This window comes from Leptodactylus fuscus, chromosome 1 (assembly GCF_031893055.1).
Source record: "Leptodactylus fuscus isolate aLepFus1 chromosome 1, aLepFus1.hap2, whole genome shotgun sequence".
Taxonomy (NCBI): Eukaryota; Metazoa; Chordata; class Amphibia; order Anura; family Leptodactylidae; genus Leptodactylus; species Leptodactylus fuscus.
This window is the reverse complement of record NC_134265.1, coordinates 26,720,769-26,740,867: the sequence shown is the minus strand read 5'-3', so window position 1 is coordinate 26,740,867 and position 20,099 is coordinate 26,720,769. Positions and strand designations below refer to the sequence as shown.

At 45.7% G+C, this 20,099-nt stretch overlaps 1 protein-coding gene across 1 annotated transcript; it reads right to left on the bottom strand.

Moving 5' to 3' along the window:
* Positions 1-1,488: 1,488 nt before the first annotated feature.
* ATP5F1A (ATP synthase F1 subunit alpha) lies at positions 1,489-11,110 on the bottom strand. The gene is made up of 12 exons (XM_075268229.1): positions 10,947-11,110; positions 9,784-9,862; positions 8,480-8,649; positions 7,320-7,493; positions 6,955-7,121; positions 6,361-6,509; positions 5,656-5,807; positions 5,150-5,374; positions 4,629-4,736; positions 4,403-4,547; positions 4,170-4,320; positions 1,489-1,721 (listed from the first exon to the last, which is right to left on the bottom strand). The coding sequence occupies exons 1-12, from the start codon at positions 11,004-11,006 to the stop codon at positions 1,643-1,645; spliced, it is 1,659 nt and encodes a 552-aa protein (XP_075124330.1). The 5' UTR covers positions 11,007-11,110; the 3' UTR covers positions 1,489-1,642.
* Positions 11,111-20,099: the final 8,989 nt, after the last annotated feature.

The following is a 20,099-nucleotide window of genomic DNA, read 5'->3' as shown; positions in this document are numbered from 1 at the left end:
AGGAAGCCATGTTGTTTAGTGTCACCAAAAGTAGCCTGTGACTCAATCCTAAGGGAAAACTATGTTTGTGGAAAATTGCACGCAAATCCGTCCAGGCGTTTTAGCGTGATTGAGGAACAAACATCCAAACTCACAAACATCCAAACTTTCACACTTATATTAGTAGGATATATCACTAAACTCACAGGCCACGTGCAATAATAGCACTGAGTAGAGAAGAGAGAGTACTATTCGAAACTCCTGTTTCGAACATCACGCACCCATAACGACGAATGGACACAGCCGGCACGCAAGGAGTTAAGCAGCCGGCCACTTCCATTCATTCCTATGGGTGCGTGCTATTCGAAACAGACGTTTCGAATAGTACTCACTCATCTCTAGCACTGAGGCATTAAAATATGGATTCTTCCATGTATACACTAGCCCCTGTTCTCCATGTAAACCTGCTAGTAATTTTGGAGGGGTGGGGTTTATCTTCTAGGAAGCCCTTCCATCTCACCACTACTGTTGCCCTCAGATTGCCAGGGATCTGCAAATAGGACCCAGGGTGAAAACATTTCATTTTGCTAGCCATGTATTAAATCACAGCCTTATACACAGACATCCACGCAACGTATGGACAAGTCAAGTGCAAGAGTAAGAATGCACACTTGTTGGATTTGGGTGCAAGGTAGTATCACCCGTGTGAAGTGTAATAAACCAGTAGCACAAATAATTCTCTCCCCCCCCCCAATTTGCAATGAACCAGCAACACAGATCCATTTATGCTCTGAGAATTTGTGCATATGATGCAGAGATTTACTTCACAAAATGCAAGTAAGCCATCTATAAAGGCTCCTAACTCCCTGGCTGTCAGAGACTTGAGGTGTATTACAGCAGTGGGGGATGGGTGTGTGTTTGGAGCAGAGTTGCTCTCTGCACTCCAGATAGCTCATTTGCATGTTGCAAAGTGACACTAGGTTCACACCAGCGTTCTGAGGTTTCCGTCTTCTGCATGCAGACGACGGAAAACTGTCAGACCGAGTCCGGCCATGAGCGCTGGTGTTTTATGCTCTCTGCGGTGAAAGTTTTTTTTTTTTTTTTTTTTTACAAACTGGACACGAAGTCCTGCATGTCCAACTCTGTGCCCAGTAAGAAAAAGAAAAGAGAAACCCACACCACACGGTTTCACCGTGGAGAGCACAAAACGCTCGCGGCCGGACACTTTTCATACCCATTTGAATGCCTGCAGGACTCCTGCCCAGTTTCGTGCAGGAAATGGAAACCTGCAGAATGGAGGCCGGGACGCGGATGTGAACCTGGCCTGAAGGATTCTCTCCATTCACATATCCTGGCAAGAGTTGCAGGGTGACAATGAAGTCTTTGGCCATGTGCCCCAAGTACACTATATTATATAGAGATGGGACAACCATTTTATACAAAATAGAATTAAAGGTCAAAGGTAAAGGTACAATCTAATGTAGAATAAAAAACCCATAGAGCCTCCAGTAAAGTTTTTGTGGAACATTTTTACTCTCCAATTGAGAAATTTCTGTACATTAAAAGCACAAGTGCTTCAATAAGTTTAGTGAAAATGGAACCAGGAACGAGCATGAACAGCAATATCCACAAACCAGGACTGGAAGCTAAGAGGAGGACGAGTTTATTCAAAAGTAGACAGGAAATTTATTACAATTTCTTTCAGCTTGGCATCTGTCTGCTCGGAGATCTTTCCGTCAGCCCTAAAGGAGAGAGAGGAAACAGACTCCGTATTAATGGGGATAAATTTACCAGCATCTTATGGCGAAAGCGGGTTAGCAAAGAATTTACATTTTACACCAATACTTTGATTTTGCGGCATGGTTCTTAGCAATGCAGCACACAACGGCCCTATATTATGGAGCCAGGCATACAAGGGTACATTGCAACAGCTGCAAGGCTCAGTTCCATTAGTATATTCATTCTCTCTCTCTCTGTCCTCAGCCGTTTGCGCCTGCTGTACCTGACTGCTAAGTCTTATACTTTGCTAGGTTCTGGCAGTGGGGTACGGGGATCTGCTGTGCGGTCCCAATGTAGATGGGGGTCTGGCTTGGGATACTAGATTTCTTTGCGTTGCCATACAGACTGGGGAGTGGTGGCAGGCAGAAGTCAGGGGACACAGGGCTGCTGCTGCTGTTTGCAGCAAATTGGCCAGTCTCCCTCCCCAAGAATTAAGTCGCCATCAATCTGGGATGAAAGAAAGAACTGGGATGGATGAGAGCAGGGCTGACCTGCCTATGGCGGCTAAATGTCCACAGGAAGCGTGCTCATCTGCAAGAAGACCGGCAGGCGCTGCTGCTGCACTGACCATTGAATGCATAGAGTGTGAGCAGCCAGCTAATGGGAGACAAGTATACAAAGGAGCTGATGGCAGGTGTCCTCTCTGCTCGATCCCTCCATGAATAGGGGCTAGGTATAGCAGTAAGCATTTCGGCAGGGGCGGGAGGATGGTGGTTTCTCTCCAGGAACTTTGCAATTCTCTTGTTAAAAGCAGAATGGGGAAAAAAAAAAAAAAAAGCCTGATCTCTCCCTAAGGGTAGTCATCCGCCCCAGTGGGGTATAAATACAGATACCGACCGCATGTTTCTATCGGGTGGGACAGTCAGATGCATGGCACATATCGCTGCAGCCCTCGGTGCTGTCACGAATGGTACAGTGGGCTTGACTTAGGTCAATCGGCTGCTTCCTGCTCGGTTTTGGGGATTTTTTTTTTTGTAATTCCTACAGCCGCTTGTCTGGCATTCAAATTACTGGAGGCTTCAGATACAAGACGCTCGGCTCATTGGGGGCTTTTTAACATGGCTTTCCTTCGATAGCTGTTTTAGGCCGGCTGTTGGACTGGCAAACGTCCGCTGCTCCTTGTTATCAGTTGTATCAAGCTGCTGGGGGTCAGTAGATTGGCTGCACAATAAGCCCATGCAGCCTATTGCTCCCTCTTATCAGCCAGCTGACATTAGACAGTGGTTGAAGCTAGACCATGTTAAGGGGCGTTTGTCAGGTCCAAAATCCCACCAAAACGAAAAATAGTTCTGTGTGGGAACCTTTATTACATGGCAGCACGCGAGGCGCTATGCAAGCGATAAATGAATGCAGACAGCTGCTGTGTCGCTGCAAATGTCATTCCCTGCTAAAGATGGGGAAGGGGCAACTTCAGGCAGCAATTTTAGAAGACATGCTGAGCCCTTGCGGCTATCTGTAGGCAAAGAGGTGAGTGAAGAGCCCTCCATCCTCCTCCACCTGGTGCATTTGAGGCAGATTTGCAGATCTGTAAAAAGATGCTTATCTCTACATTGCTACAGCGCGTTGCGGCCACAAAGCCCCTGCATGTCACTTTTATTGGTTTGGAGGGCATTTTATACCCGACACACTCCCTTTAACTTTGCTTTCTCTTTGCTCAGTTATGTCAGGCTGGAGAGACACTGAGAAGAGGCCAGGAAGACATCTACCGTGTTTCCCCGATAGTAAGACATAGTGGGACTTTTGGGTCCGGTGCGCCTTATATGTGATTGAAAGCGGCGGCACGCCGACTTTGCCGGCGGCCGCTTAACCCCCCGCGTGCCAGCCGCTTCATTTCATTTCAATTGTCTTCTTTGGGCCTCATGGATGACGCATGCGCAGTCGGCTCTAACAGGCTCTCGCAGCCAGAGCCAACTGCGCATGCGTCATCCATGACGCCCAAAGAAGACACAGAAGGGGAGGACGCAGCTGAGGAAGAAGGCGGCACTGGCTATGGCAAAAGGTAGGAGACGAATAGCCTTTTTTAAGGCTATTCCGACGTGGTCAGAGGAAAGAACTTCTTTTAAATGGTACAATTCTTATATTGGAAAAAAAATGACAGGGGTTGATGGATTGAAGCAGCGGCACTCGAGTTAATGGCCGGTGGCCGCCGCTTAACTCCTCGTGTGCCGCCGCTTCAATCCATCAACCCCCTGTCATTTTTTTTCCAATATAAGACATACCCCGAAAGTAAGACATACTGGGACTTTTGGGGGTAAAAAGAATGTAGGACACTTTCTTACTTTCGGGGAAACACGGTATTGCTCCCTGCTATCAGCCATTTCAGGCTGGGGAGAGGATGGTTATAGGACTCAGTCATTCAAACCGTGCCATACTGTCATCTCTATCTCTCTGTATTTCAGTACACAACATACCTGATGGTAGCAAGAAGTTCTTGGTGTTGGCCCTTAATGTGGGACAGGAAAGCGTTCTCGAATTTTGTGATCTTGCTTGGTTCCATTTTGTCCAGATGACCTCTCACACCAGCATAGATAACGGTTACCTGTTCCTCAATGGCCATAGGTACTGGAATGCAATGCAAATATTTAAGTCCAAGTCTCCTAAACCTGAAGCATCATCAGCATCGTGCAGTAACATTACAGCTTACCATATTGTCCCTGCTTGAGCAGCTCAGTCAGACGAACACCACGGTTCAACAGTTGTTGGGTAGCGGCATCCAAATCAGAACCGAACTGGGCAAAAGCAGCTACTTCACGGTACTGAGCCAACTCCAGCTTCATGGTACCGGCCACCTGGGGTTGGGAATATTAACTCTTAGAATACGTTTTGGCATAGGCAGCCTCAAAAGACCATAAGTGACCCAAACTACATACCTGCTTCATGGCTCTGGTCTGGGCAGCAGAACCGACACGGGACACGGACAGACCGACGTTGATGGCAGGTCGGATACCCTTGTAGAACAACTCTGTCTCCAAGAAGATCTAAGAGAGAAGATAAGATTATAAGCATTCTGACTTCTATTCAACACACTTGGAAGGTGGGGGGGGGGGGGGGGGATATTTATCAAGACAAGTGCCAGCCTTAATATTGTCAGTACCAACAGCTGACCCACAATCATTAAGAGGCTCCAGGGTCTTCATTTTGTTCCTGTGAGCCAGAACTTAAATCCAAACAAAATCTAGAACTGGCCCTGTTCACAGGGTCTAATTCACAACAATACAGTACATCAGAAGGACCAAGGACCCTTAACCCCCCACCCACTTTGCAGGAGTTGGAAACTGACAAAGCCCATTTAGCAGTGTTCTTGTGCCAAAAAGCATGCTACTTTTACACCAGAAAACGGCAGTCTTTGATAAACTTGCCCCATTGTGTATACACTTAGGCAAAAACTCACCTGGCCATCAGTAATGGAGATGACATTGGTTGGGATGTAAGCAGACACATCACCGGCTTGGGTCTCAATGACTGGAAGAGCAGTCAGAGATCCGCCACCAAACTGATCGTTCATTTTAGCAGCCCTCTCCAGCAGACGGGAGTGGAGGTAGAAGACATCACCGGGGTAGGCTTCACGACCAGGAGGACGACGCAGCAGCAGAGACATCTGACGGTAGGCCACAGCCTGGAGACAGGTCAAGAAATGACACGGTTATCGGACACAGACAATTTACAGACAATTACAATTTGTAAGGATCGACTAGATTGTAGGCTAAAGCCCCAAAGAGCCAGAAAGCAGTAAAGTTGGGGAGAAAAGTGACAGGCTCAAAACGGCAACCGTAACAAGGAGACCACTACAATTTTATGCAATCTCATAAGTATCTGTGCGGAGCCCTAGTGGGATTCCTGGTACAGTTTTACATAAGACTGGCGTTTATGTGGGAACAGATTACAAAAGCCACTTACCTGCTTAGACAAGTCATCATAGATGATCAGAGCATGTTTTCCATTGTCTCTGAAATATTCTCCCATGGAGCAGCCAGAGTATGGTGCCAGGTACTGCAGGGGAGCAGCGTCGGAGGCAGTGGCAGACACCACAATGGTGTACTTCATGGCATCTGAGGAAACAAATAAAATGCATGAGGAGTTCGCGAACAAACAAAATGGGAGAAAAATATATATATTTTTTTTTTTTTAAACTGCTCCATGGGGATGACAGATTGCTAAAGCCGGATTTGTTTGCAAATATTTGTTGCAAAAGCAGATTTGTTGCAAATATTTCTCAAGTTCTGCAGATAGAAGCAGGCACATGCATGTCTGCAAACTCCATTCAGGTGATTGGAATAATTGCAGAAATGTCTCCAAGTGATCTCCTGTGACAATAAAGTGACATAGCAGCCCACATATACTAGACAGTATTGGTCTACTGACAAACTAGTCTTACGCTGGGTTCACACCAGTGTCCGGTCTCAGGTTTCCGTCTTCTGCAGGCAAAAGATGGAAACCTGTCAGACAGTGAGCGCCGGTGAGCGTTTTGTGCTCACAGCCGGACACTTTTCAAACCCATTCATTTGAAAAATGCCTGCAGGTTTCCGTCTCCTGTCCAGTTTTGGGAAGGAAACGGAAACCTGAAAGCAGAGACCCCGGGTGCAGATGTGAACGAGCCCTTACCTGCATCAGTCAGCCTCTTCACCAGCTGAGCCACAGTGGATCTCTTCTGACCAATGGCCACATAGATACAGTACAGTTTCTTCTTCTCATCAGTTCCATCATTGAACCTCTTCTGGTTGATAATGGTATCAATGGCAATGGAGGTTTTGCTGTAAAGTGAAAGATGTTTTATACGAGTGCTAATTGCAGACGGTTCAATAAAGTAATACAAGTAAAGCTTTGGCCCTAGTGTGAATAATATAGGGGAAACAAGTTCTCTTCACTTAATACATCACACAAAACCCACGAAGATGCTTGGTCCAGATTACATTAAACATATACGGAGATCACTGCACAAAGGGAATAGACCAGGAACAACAAGCTTATCATACACTTGTGCCAAAAATCCCAATACAGTAGTCCGTTCTGTGAGAACAGCATCAGAGCTGTAACAAGTCATGTGAAGACTCCTCTCCTGACATTCTCACTGTGCATAGCTACCAAATACATTATCGAGAGGGTTTGAGGGATCGTTTGCTCCTAAGCTCCAGCAGACCCCTGTAAAAGCCTACCGAGCATGCCCAGTTATCTCCCATGTGAAGTGACCCTTCTTACCCAGTCTGTCTGTCACCAATGATCAGCTCACGCTGTCCACGGCCAATGGGCACCAGACTGTCCACAGCCTTGATACCAGTCTGCATGGGCTCTCTCACAGAGATACGTGGAATGATACCAGGGGCCTTCAGGCCAACTCTTCTGCGGATTTTTGCTGCAAGTGGGCCCTTTAACAAAAGAACACAATCCATTACATTGAGGGACATTTAACATTTCTACTTCTTATGGCAACATAGTGGTGAATTTCAGAGTTGAGACAAGTTACCTTTTTCACCTAGTAAGACATTTATCTGGCCTTAATCCCAGGAACTATTCCCTGGGAGCCATTGTTTTTATGTTTTATATGAGAGCCCGGTGCAGCTTACCTTGCCATCGATAGCATTACCCAGGGCATCCACAACACGGCCAAGCAGCTCCTCACCGACGGGTACATCCACAATGGCACCAGTTCTCTTCACAATGTCTCCTTCCTTGATGAGTTTGTCATTACCAAACACGACAACACCAACATTGTCGGGCTCCAAGTTCAAGGACATTCCCTAAAACAATATGCTACAGTTAATATACAAAACGTTACCCAAACTAAACCCCACTAAGCATATAGAACAGGATAGTGGCACACAGCCCAGTCTCCCAGGAGTACAAGCAGTATCAATCTGGCCATACATGTAACGCCTCCTCCTGACCATTCACTATGTGTTAATATGAGAAGACTAAGCCACTACCAGACCATTGCACAAGCTCATCTCCTCTAAGAGAAATACACACGCCAAACCCTTCCTTCCGCAGCTCAGACACCATTCATCAGGAGATAATGGGGACCCTGACCTTCTAAAGCAGTGAATCCCAATAGGGGTGCTGTGACACCCACAACACCGGCTGGGAAAATGACTGCATGCCTTCAAGTAATATCTGCATCCTTAGGAGGTCTTTTGGTAAAAGTAATGTGGTAGGGCTGCCCCAAGGATTCCCCCCCCCCCCTCTAGGGGTGTCCCAAGTCTGTACAGGTTGGGAAACACTGGTTTTGAGTGTGGGGTGGGTTAATTCAGTATTCATGTAATGATTTTGGCCACCTAGAAGGGTTTTTCCATAGTAAAATATTGATGACCTACAGTAGTAAATCGGCAGATCAGTTGTTCAGAAGGGCGATCAACAGACCATGTGACCAGTTTTATCAGTCCCATTCAAGTGAATGGGACTGAGCAGCTAAGCAATGTAAATACTATACTTGTATCTCCCGTTTCCTCACCACTATTAAATGATTTCTTCGTGCAAACCTGTATAATCCTATAAGTGGTTAAGAACTGATAAGATGCAATTATTAGGATCTATAGGGCATGTGATATTGCCACTACTGAAAGGTGGGACTTCGTTTTATTAATGAATTCCTTCAGATACAACAAAGTTCTTCCTTTTCAGCAGGGTGGATGGCACAGCCAGTCTTTAGGAGATGCCTTGATGTCACAACCCTCTGTGCTAGCCATCAACTGCAACAAAGGAGACCGGCCCAAGAAAACAGACGTACCTTAAGTCCTGAGGAGAATTCCACCATCTCCTCAGCCTGGACATTCCTGAGGCCGTACACACGGGCAATACCATCACCGATGGAGAGGACACGACCAGTTTCTTCTAAGTCAGCCCCAGTGTCTGCACCGAGGATGCGTTCCTCAAGGATGGATGACACCTCGGCGGTGCCTGCAAAGAACGATTGGCATTTAATAATTTATTACATCAAAGTTATCCAATCCAGAACATTCCTCAGCTAATCTGTGGCCCTCAGTGCATTGCAAGTCTCTGCTATCAAACATCTCAGGTTTAAAGGGATTCTACCATTCAAACCTCTTTTTTTGTGGATAAGACGTTGGAATAGCCTTTAGAAAGGCTATTCGTCTCTTACCTTTAAATGTGATCTCCGCCGCGCCGTTTCTTAGAAATACCGATCTTTACCGGTATGTAAATTAGTTCTCTGGCAGCGATGGGGGCGGGCCCTAGTACTGAAAATGCGATGGGGGCGTCCCCACTGCTGCTCGAGAACACGCTCCAGCGACGCCTCTATCTTCAGCTGGATCCTCCCCTTCTCTGTCGTCTGCCTTCTGCATCACCTCCGACACCTGTGCAGTTGGCTCTGCCAGTGAGACACTAGTAGAGCCGACTGCTCATGCCGGCCGGCGGCCATTTTTGGGAAGCTGCTTTTGCTCTTGTAGTTCAATGCAGGAACGGCCTCCCAAAAATGGCTGCCAGCCGGCATTCGCACTCTGCTCTACTAGTATCTCACTGGCAGAGCCAACTGCGCAGGAACCGGAGGAAGACAACAGAGAAGAGGAGGATCCAGCCGAAAATAGAGGCATCGCTAGAGCGTGTTCTCGAGCAGCAGTGGGGGTGCCCCCAGCGCTGCCAGAGAATCAATTTGCATTCCGTTAAAAAAAAAAAAACGGTATTTCTAAGGAACGGCGCAGCGGACATCACATCTAAAGGTAAGAGACGAATAGCCTTTCTAAAGGCTATTCTGACGTCTTATCCACAAAAAGAGGTTTTAATGGCAGAATCCCTTTAAAGCTTCCATCCTAGCTCTGACTGCATAGCCAGAAAACTTTTCACGGTACGATGTATATATAGAAAAAGGAACCTTATACTGTGACAATTAAGCAAAACTGCCAATGCTGAAAACCAGGAAATGTCACTTTACAGCACGTCTATCCTGTACAAGACATTCAGGTCCAGGGATACCATGAGCTCTGTCAAAGTCGGGAGAAAGTCACAACCTAGAAGGATTGCCCTTGACACGTCTCATTCAGGTTGTACTGATGCCGCTGTCAAACAAACACTCACCTGTCTTCTGGAGCCATGAACCAGAGGCATGGATGTTACGGGTGGCAACGAATGCAGCACCAAGGGCCTTCTTGGAGACCTGAAATGAAACACAAAAGGTTAATAGGATATACCATACACAGGATCTGTACAGAGGGCAAGCCTGAAGGACAAAGTGCAAGAAGAGACAAGGGCATGACACATGGCTACTGCAGATAGGACTACATGTACTACAGAACATGAAGAGTGCACACTACAGTTTCTGGTACGGGTTTCGACACAAAGCAAAGAGTAGGTTCAAAAAACAAAAGTATAAAGGAATAAAAGTCATTTCTTTGCAAAAGCCAAAAACCAACAAGTGTATTAGGATGTGACTTCTCTATGGGAAAGCTATCAAACATCTGATAGTCATAGTGAACAGACATCAGGTCAAAACCGTGGCTTTCTTGCATCTACGTCAGCCCTAAAAAGTAGCAGCATTCTAGAGACACAACCTAGAAAATGTAACATATTGAGGTTTCTGGAGCCAATTGTGGATGCAACAATACTACGCTCGAATGTGAAAATATCCCGATGCCCAAACGGTATCAAATCCTGCCACAAAACATTGCAAACCTATGATCAGTAAGGGCACAGCCAGCAACAGGATAGATCTGCCGGCAGGAGAGTGATCAGGGTCATTTGGTGCAAATAAAGGGGCAATGCAGAGATCTGGTGCAAAAATATGCAGAGCGCCACCTAGCCATGAACAAATTAGAAATAATCAAAAACTAGTGTAACTGTACAACCCCCCCTGGGATTAACCCTTGCCCCCTGCTTGGCACAGTTCTCAGATGCCCAGCCAGCACATGGCTACAGGAGGGCACAAGTGTCCCGGCCAGGCTGCAGGAGATCCATCCATTGTACGGGCTGCCCCTCATGCCTGTCACTGCTGACAATGACACTGGGCTCCATTGACCTTCACAGGACACCTGCGGCCTAGCCTGTCACTACAATCCACGACCTGTCCTGCAGCACAGACCCGGCCACCCCCTGTTACCGGTGACCTCTGCATGGGTGTCCCAGAAGAGCAGGCCGCAGGGTGCAGAGAGACGAAGGGCGGACGGTTAGGCCCAGGCCGGCCATGCTGGAAGGAAGAAGAGAGAACGGGGAGGAATCAATGAGGAAACAAAGCGGGAACCTACCAGACCGGCCTGCCGGGGCAGGGAGCGGGCGAGGGTGGCGGCTACACGGACTGAGAGCATGGTGGCAGCGGCTTGAGGTGTCAGATAAGTGGGAAGTCCTCCCTGTCCGCCTGTCCGCACAGACTGAGAAGATGGCGGCCCGGCAGAGAGCTTGTGAAGGGAAGGTCACTCCCGCCCACCGCAGGCTCCGCCTACTCGCAGGGTTCTCTTGTTTTTTTTATTCAACTAACTTTATTCATTCAAGGGCAAAGGGACACGGCAAGAACATCCTGAGGTGGCAGTCGCAGTGACGTGACAAAACGAACTGTTTTAAATCAACTTTATAGACACAAGGGCATATGGACAAAATGTGAAATGTGTGCCTTGTGACTTATATATAAGATTTCCTTGTCTTCTTGCAACTCCTTTAGTAATGGAGTCACCTTATGGGCAGAGGTTCCCGAGACCAGTGCAAAAACATTGATCAATTCTCAACTTGGGGTCACATTGTGACTTAAGAGTGATGGAGTCACAAGGCGATCTATTCTTGCCAAGGTTGCCACATGGCCCGAACCTAAAGAGCCATTATGAATCAGGTCCAAACAATAAGGCAACTTTGTTGCACGCTGCGATCTTAAATGGAGTTGCATTGTGACCCCTCGTGTGCAGAGACTGCAAAATAGTCGAGCAATGGACTTGAAGTCCCATTCGCAGCCAGCGCCGCACCTCCCATGAGGCGACCTGAAGCGAGCACTTCAGGCGGCGCTATGCCAGGGCCTCAGGGAGGGCGGCATTTTTGGTTACCTAAGCCAGTCCAGGACAAGCTGTCCTGGACTGGCTTAGCACCGAGCGGTGGTTTGGGGAGGCCACTGGAGCAGCGCTGCTCCAGCAGCCTCCCCTCAGGCAGAGAGCAGGTCATCTCCGTGCCTGCTCTCTGCAGGCGAACGGTGCTAAGCCCCACCCCCTGCACTTCGTCACGCCCGCTCCTCCACGCCCCCTCCGCTCTGCCCCCTCCTCGCGGGGGGGGGGGGGCTTTCTGTAGTTAGCCTCGGGCGGCGAAAGGGGCAGGTTCGCCCCTGTTCGCAGCACACTAGGGGTTGTAATGCAGCTCCATTCACTTAAATCTTTGGTCACGTGTAACCCGGTGGCTCTATGGTTAGCACTGCAGCCTTGCAGCGCTGGAATCCTGGCCTCGGATCCCACCAGGAACAACATCTGCAAGGAGTCTGTATGTTCTCCCCGTGTTTGCGTGGATTTCCTCCCATTCTACAAAGACGTACTGATAGGGGAAAGAAAAGTACATTGTGATCCCTATATGGGGCTCACAATCTACATTAAAAAAAAATAAAGATCGCCCTTGTATCTTGAATCGAGTTGCATTGTGACCCCTCGTGTGCAGAGATGCAAAATAGTTGAGCAATCAACTTGAAATCACATTCACAGCACACTAGGGATTGTAATGCAGCTCCATTCACTTACATCTTTGATCACGTGACGGGTCATGTCCAAAGTTGCCATGTTAGCCCTAGTCTAAATGGTGCACCCCATGATAATAGTAAAATATTATCCGTGACAAAATTGATTGTTGGCATGTAAAAAACTGAACATGCTTGGATAGAAGCTCTGTAATCCTACGTATGTTAGGTAGACTATGATGCTAAGGGAGCCTTCACACGGAGTAAACACGCGTGTATTTTTGCAAAATACACGTGTAAAAATAAGACTCCCATTGACTTCAATGATATTTTTTACACGTGTAAAAATATGCCTGTAAAATGTCATTGAAGTCAATGGGAGTGTTATTTTTACACGTGTATTTTACAAAAATACACACGCATTTACTCTGTGTGAAGGCTCCCTAAGACTCCATACACACGACCATGTATGCATCCGATGTGGGGCCGAGTTTGCACTGATATCAGAATGCATTCTGTTATGTATTCATGTCTATGGGGACTTCAGATGTATTCAGTTCCAATGACGCAAAGCAGAATAAGACCTGCTCTATAAACATCCGTGTCGACTGAATGGACGGATGTCACTCCGAGTGTATTCCGCTGCAAACTCAGCCTCACATCAGAAGCACACTGGCTTGGGAGCATGGGGCCTAGCACACTGACCCATTATATGGTGAGCCCAGGGAAAAACTCAGGATAAGTCCTATACCTGTTCATTTTGTGGCCCACGTTCACTTAAGAAAGCAAATGGGACTGTGGAGGCACGGGTGGCATGCAGATATCATCCATGTGCCGTCTGTGCCATTCAACTTGGTCCTGGCATAACCTTAAAGGGCAAATCATCATTTCACAATATTGATGGCCTGTAAATAAATATATTGTTGGGGTTCCACTACCCATCATCATTCTTGACATGGGTTTTGTTTGAATGTACAATGTGAACATGAGTTTTAGTTGCAAATAAATGTTTTAGTGCATTTTTTTTTTTTTTAAATGTGTTTGTCACAAAGTTATATGTAGGTGGACTTGGCTATTGATAACCCATTGAGACACATGTAATCGTCAGGTTGTCTGCTTTCAAGAAATGTATAGGTTTTAAGGGTGCACTTGATTTTCACTGTGAGTAATTTTTACATTTTATAGGATGATACTATTTTAATATTTCCAGCTTCAAGATACATTAGGTTTTTGTTCCTTCAAGTTCTGGTGATTTTATGAAGATATGTGCATGCAGATATAGGCCTTAGTAATATGAATGAACTCTGCAATTTAACATTCACTTTAAATCAAAATTGCATGAAGGTGCCTGTTTGTATACAGTACTAACAATGCTGCAGAGGTCTACTTTTAGTAAATATATAGGTATGGGAGGGGAGGGGGGTGTTAGTATACTTGTTTTTAATGTTGCAATTATGTTTTATTTGCCCATCTTAAAACTGTGAAAATTGTCCTGGCAGCCAAAGGAGGGGAAAAAAAAAAATCTGAAAATTCCTGGCAGTGAAAGGATTAAACTGGGGGCAGATGGATAGGGACATTATATTGTATGGGGACACTAGGGAGGCATTATACTGTGTTAGGGCTTCTAAGGGGACATTATAATTTGTGCAAGTCCGGTATTCCTAAGTGGTAGTGATGGGGGGCACTTATGAAACCTTTGCACTGGACCCACCAATATATTAAAAAGGCCCTGTACTACCCCGACACATAAGACTGTCTCCCACCATCACAAACTTCAAGAAGACCTTGAAGACTCACCCATTCAGGAAGGCGTACAACATCCAATAACTCTATTGCCACCAGTGTCAGTAACTCTACAATGGCCCCATTGTCTTGCTAGTATCTATAAAGTTTTTTGCCCACCAAAAAAGAAAACAAATTGCATTAATCCAGACCCTATAGGTTTAAGATAGTACAGCTACAACAACACGCTCATTATATGGTGTCCCAGCGAGCTGCTGAGATTCCGGAACAATCCTGGGCACAGCGCGAGGAATGCATTCAGCGACAGGCCAGCTTGACAGCTATCGAAACGCCAGAGCAGGCGGATCATCGCCACCAACAACACGCTCATTATATGGGGTACCAGCCAGCTGCTGAGATGCCAGAACAATCACAGGTACAGCACGAGGAACAAGTTCAGCAGCAAGACTGCTTAAGAGCTGCCAAAACATCGACGGCGCAATTTGCTGAATATAGGCGGATCCAACAACCTGCAGACGAAGTCAAGGGGAGAGCCGTGTGTGTGTGTGTGTGTGTGTGTGTGTGTGTGTGTGTGTGTGTGTGTGTGTGTGTGTGTGTGTGTATGTATATATATATATATATATATATATATATATATATATATATATATAGTAGGGATCCAGCTCACATGGTGGGGGTTGGCAATGACACAGTTCACACAGGCAGTAGGTTTCAACTTTAAGGGTGCTTTTATTTAGTTGCTTCAGCACAAAAAAACAAAACAAACACTGTGCAAACAAAATTAAAAAACCTAAGCCTGTCTGGCTTTAACTATAAACCAGCATACCTTACTAAACTTGTGCAGGCCAAAAACACGTCACCAAACACAGCAGCAAACTCTGTAAAACATCCCAGGGGTGCTTTCCTCCATCAGGCTACAACCCTGTCAGCCATTTTCAGGCTTCCTTCTCCATTAATGAATTTCAGGAAGCCTCACCTGAACACTCGGGATTAGGGAAGAACCCCATAGTGGGCTAGGTGTATGGACTGGAACACTACAACTACCAACCTGTCCCCCAGTCCAGGAAATCCAGCCCATGTAACTTAACCCCTCCAGCGCCGCAGTCAAAGGCGCCAGAGGCGCCATTTTCCCATGGGATCGCATGGGATTTTTGCCTGGGATCGCCAGCTCCTGGAGCATGCTCCAGGGCCGACGACACATTGCCATGACAGCCGGGAGCCTTTACAAGGCTCCCAGGCTTGTCTGCAAATTCTCTCTTTTGCTCCCAGGCTTGTCTGCAAATTCTCTCTTTTGCAGGCTGGTCTATGCAGCCTGCAAAAGAAAGGATTATTTTTTTGCAATGCATTAGCATAGGAATGCATTGCATTAGTGATCAGACCCCCTGGGGTTCAACACCCCTAGGGGGTCTAATAAATGCAAAAAAAAAAAAAAAATTTAAAAAAAAAGTTAAAAAAAAAAAAAAAAAAAAATATAAAAAGTATGAAAAGTTCAAATCACCCCCCTTTCCCTAGAACACATATAAAAGTAGTTAAATACTGTGAAACACATACATGTTAGGTATCCCCGCGTCCGAAATCGCCCGCTCTACAAATCTATAAAAATATTTTTCCTGTTCGATAAACGCCGTAGCGGGAAAAATAGTCAAAAGTGCCAAACCACCGTTTTTTCACTGTTTTGATTCTGATAAAATTTTTAATAAAAAGTGATCAAAGCAATAACATTTCCCGAAAATGGTAGAACTAAAAAGTATACCCGGCCCCGCAAAAAAAGATGCCCTATGCATCCCCGTACACTTACGTATAAAAAAGTTACGGCCGTCGGAATATGGCGACTTTTAGAAATAAAATTTTTTAACACAGTTTTGGATTTTTTTTTAAGGGGTCAAAATGTAAATAAAACCATATAAATTTGGTATCCCTGGAACCGTACCGAAACACAGAATACAGGGGACATGTCATTTTGGCTGCACAGTGAACGCTGTAAAACCAAAGCCCGTAAGAAAGTTGCAGAAATGCATTTTTTTCTTCAAATCCACCCCATTCTGAATTTTTTTTCCTGCTTACCAGTACATTATATAGAATAAATAATGGCGGCATCATGAAGAAAAATTTGTCCCGCAAAAATTAAGACCTCATATGGCTCTGGGAGCGGAGAAATAAAAAAGTTATGGGATTTTGAAGGAGGGGAGTCAAAAACGAAAATCAAAAAATGCCATCGGCGGGAAAGGGTTAAAGAGCCCTAGCAGATTATGTTCTGCTAAAGCAACATGTATTTTTTTGGGATTTTCGCTACCTTGCCTGGCTGAGGAAACCAGGTGATACATACACCCCGTCCACCGCTTTACCACAATATATATTAAAATAAAAAAAATTAAAAAATCAGAACTGAATCTCACCTCTTATACTAGTTTGGTCAACTTCTCTTCACATTGCGCCTTATTCCTGCACATTTAATGTATGTGTTGCATAATCTATGTGTGTATATGTTATACAGATACCTGTGATAGATGTCACTCTTAGAGACTCATGTACCCCCCCCCCCCAAAAAAAAAAAAAAAAAAAGTAAATATCACACAGTGTAATTTTATTGTCTTTATGCCTTATATATTCTGTTGCAATTTTCTATAGGGTTACAAATAACAGTTTATGCTGGGTTCACACCAGCGCTCGATTTGCGTTTTCAGGTTTCTGTCTTCTGCAGACAGACAGTTTTTTTTAACCGGACACAAAGTCCTGCATGTCTGACTCTGTGTCCGGTTAAAAAAAACGGTTTCGCCGCGGAGAGCACAAAACGCTCCCCAGTGCTCACGGCCGGACACTTTTCAAACCCATTCAAATGAACTGGTTTGAAAAATGACTGCAGGTTTCTGTCTCCCGCCCAGTTTCAGGCAGGAAACAGAAACCTGCATAACAGAGACCCCGGGCGCAGATGAGAGCCCTTTGCTCTCTGGTGCTGTCAATCAAAGAAAGGAATTGGGAAAAGAAGGGCGTATTAGAGCAATGTGGGGTGTGACAGTTTAGAGCAGGGGTCCTCAAACTGCGGCCCGAGGGCCACATGCGGCCCACCAAGCACTTCTGTCTGGCCCAGCCGACAACGCTGGTAGGCGTGCATTTATAATGAAGCTCCTGGGGAGCTTGGGCCAGGCCATGGAGCGCACTTCACTTTACCTATTGGAGGGCACCGCTCCCGATGTCTGTGCGTTTGCTCTGCCTCCGGCCCCCTATTTAAAAAGTTTGAGGACCCCTGGTTTAGAATAATGAAGTCGTCCTTGGTACTCCAGGTGCTCATTTGCATATTGTAAAATAAATTGATGTCTTTTCAATGGAGATACAAGTTTTCACAGGAAAAAAAGGTGAGTCTGAGCTATCTAACTGTATCTGGTTTAATATGGATTACTGTGGTGATAGACTCCCCATAACATGAAAAGACATATGATTTATCAACATTTTATCTATACCAGTGGTTCTCAACCTTTCTAATGCCGTGACCCCGCAATACAGTTCCTCATGTTGCGGTGACCCCATTCAGTTTGGAACACGCGTCCATAACGGCGTGCGTTCCAGCTGAATAGCGCTGCTGCAGACAGTAGCGTGGCTTCTCAGTGGCTAAAGCCATCGGAAATATGTATTTTCTGATGGCTTTAGGCATACATCCCAACTTTTGAAGATTAGAAAGAGGGACAAAATATGCGGCGCGCACAGCGAATTTATCTTTCCTTTCTCACTCTTTTCTCTGTATCTTCAAAAATTCTGTAACCAAGCAAACTAGCAACTATAAATCGAATGGAAGACCCTGTGGAGTATTTTGTTTCTATTGTAAAGCATGGACAATGACTCAAGACCTGGTTCAGCTGGTTTCCTGTGTGTACACATGTGCCTGTTACCATCCCCCCAGGAGCTAAGGACAGCATGGACACCATGCGGCATGGAGGAGAAACCTACATGGAAATGCGGACTTCTTCTTTCAAGGAGATGATTTTTGGCGTCTATTGCTGATGTGTGAAGATGCTACAGCTGACTGGTATTTCTTTCTATTACTGTGGACACGTGGGACTCTGTTACAACCTGGGAACCTACCATCACCCACCTACCCCATGTGTTTATGGAAGCTTGGCAAGAGAGCAGCACCCTGTCTACCTGGATGGCTTCAGACCTCTCTGGGCAGTAGAACACAGTGGTAAGAAGAAAGGAGGAGGAGGGCTTGTGATGAAGGATATTTGGGGCATTTTTTTTGTGGTTAATGGACTTTAGTGCTGATACAAGATACCGAACTATCAGCTGTGAGCAGGAGATCTCACCACCTACCAAAGGAACTGCCACATGTTATCATGATAGCTGCCTATGTCCCCCACCTCTGCAAAAAAAAACATTTTCTGCTTGTTATATCTACATGCTGTGACCTCTCCTCATGTCCTCCAACCACATTCGGCTGTATTATTATTGACATCACTTCACACAGAGAACTAAATGATCCTGTAGTGTGTCTGTGTTTCTTTCTTTTTAGTTGCTATTATTCCTAGGATTTCTCTATCTGCCATGAGCTTGTATGTGTTTCTCTCTTGTTATATACTACTGTACCATCTATGAAACTGTATCACTGAAATTTCCCCATTGTGGGACTATTAAAGGATTATCTTATCTTATATGTCCCCTCGCCATCTCTCCTCCAGTTTCATATAACCCCTTCATTTGCCCCCAGTTTCATGTCCCCCCTCCATCTCTGCCCCCAGTTTCATGTCCCCCCATCTCTGCCCCCAGCTTCATGTCCCTCCATCTCTGTCCCCAGTATCACGCTGTACCCCCCCTTCATCTGCCCACAGTTTCAAGTCCCCCATCTCTTCCCCCAGTTTCATGTTCCCCTATTTCTGCCCAGAGTTTCATGTCCCTCCATCTCTGCCCCCAGTGTTATGCCGTCCCCCCTTCATTATATTCCACCTTAATGTTTAAAACAAAAACAAAAAACACTTATATTCACCTTCCAACGCTCCCCCGCCGTTCTCTCCGCAGTCTCGCTCACGCATATAGTTGTAGGCGCGATGTGACGTCATCACATCGCGGCTACACATGCAGAAGCCGGAGCGCAGCGTTAAAGCAGGAGCTGGCTGTGACAGCTCCTGCTTTTATCACCTGTGTGTTCAACTCATTGGCGTCCTCCGGGCGCCGATGAGTTGAACCCGGGACATACCTCCCACCGACTGGGATGGTTGGAAGGTATGCTTCAGGCGACCCCTGTGTTTTGGTCGTTCGACCCCCGCCGGGGTTGCGACCCACAGGTTGAGAACTGCTGATCTATACACTACAAATGGTCCATGTGATTTTCATTGCTATGGCGGATGTCTATCAACAGGATGGTGCACATTCACATTTCCATCTGGATGTTCGCTGATACCTGAATGAAACTCCAACAGAACATTGGACTGACTGTACCAGAAACGACAGGCCTGAAAGCCAATAATCGTCTGTTTTGGAAACTCAGGTATCATCTGTTTTCAATATCAATGTAATGTTATTATAATGTATGTACAATAGAAATATATCCCATTGCCTCACTATAGTGTTGTATTCTGCATCAGGAACGGGTCAATAAAGAGAAAAGATATTGAGGTGCAGACCTGCAAAGTTTATACAAAGAAGCATTTTCAGGGTTGTTGATATACAGAACAGGGGTGGGACGAAAAAAAATCCCCACAATCTGAGATTCACATGTTGGTAGATATGACTATATATAATATTGACTTTGTAGATGATGAAGACCTGGCACCAAGTGGTGAAGAAGTTATTAAAAAATAATTAAAAACCATTAATATGATCTAATTTATGGAATTTTTTTTAATACACACATTGAGGAGAGTCTCACGGTGTCCCATTGTCATCAAAGCATCACTGTGGCCGTTGCATGGCTGCAATGGTCATGAGGAACAGAAAACAACATATTATTAATGTTTACTTACATAGCACCATTAATTTCATGATGCTGTACATTATTATATAATTCCATGGTGCTTTACATTATTAT

What these genes read in the sequence shown, in the direction of transcription:
- ATP5F1A (XM_075268229.1), bottom strand. Translation starts at nt 11,006, where the DNA reads ATGCTCTCAGTCCGTGTAGCCGCCACCCTCGCCCGCTCCCTGCCCCGG. An exon ending in GAAGAGGCTGACTGATGCAG is followed by an intron (nt 5,808 to 6,360) that starts GTAAGGGCTCGT and finishes TTGTTTCCTCAG; the next exon opens with ATGCCATGAAGTACACCATT. An exon ending in TCTCCATTACTGATGGCCAG is followed by an intron (nt 4,737 to 5,149) that starts GTGAGTTTTTGC and finishes CTTCTCTCTTAG; the next exon opens with ATCTTCTTGGAGACAGAGTT.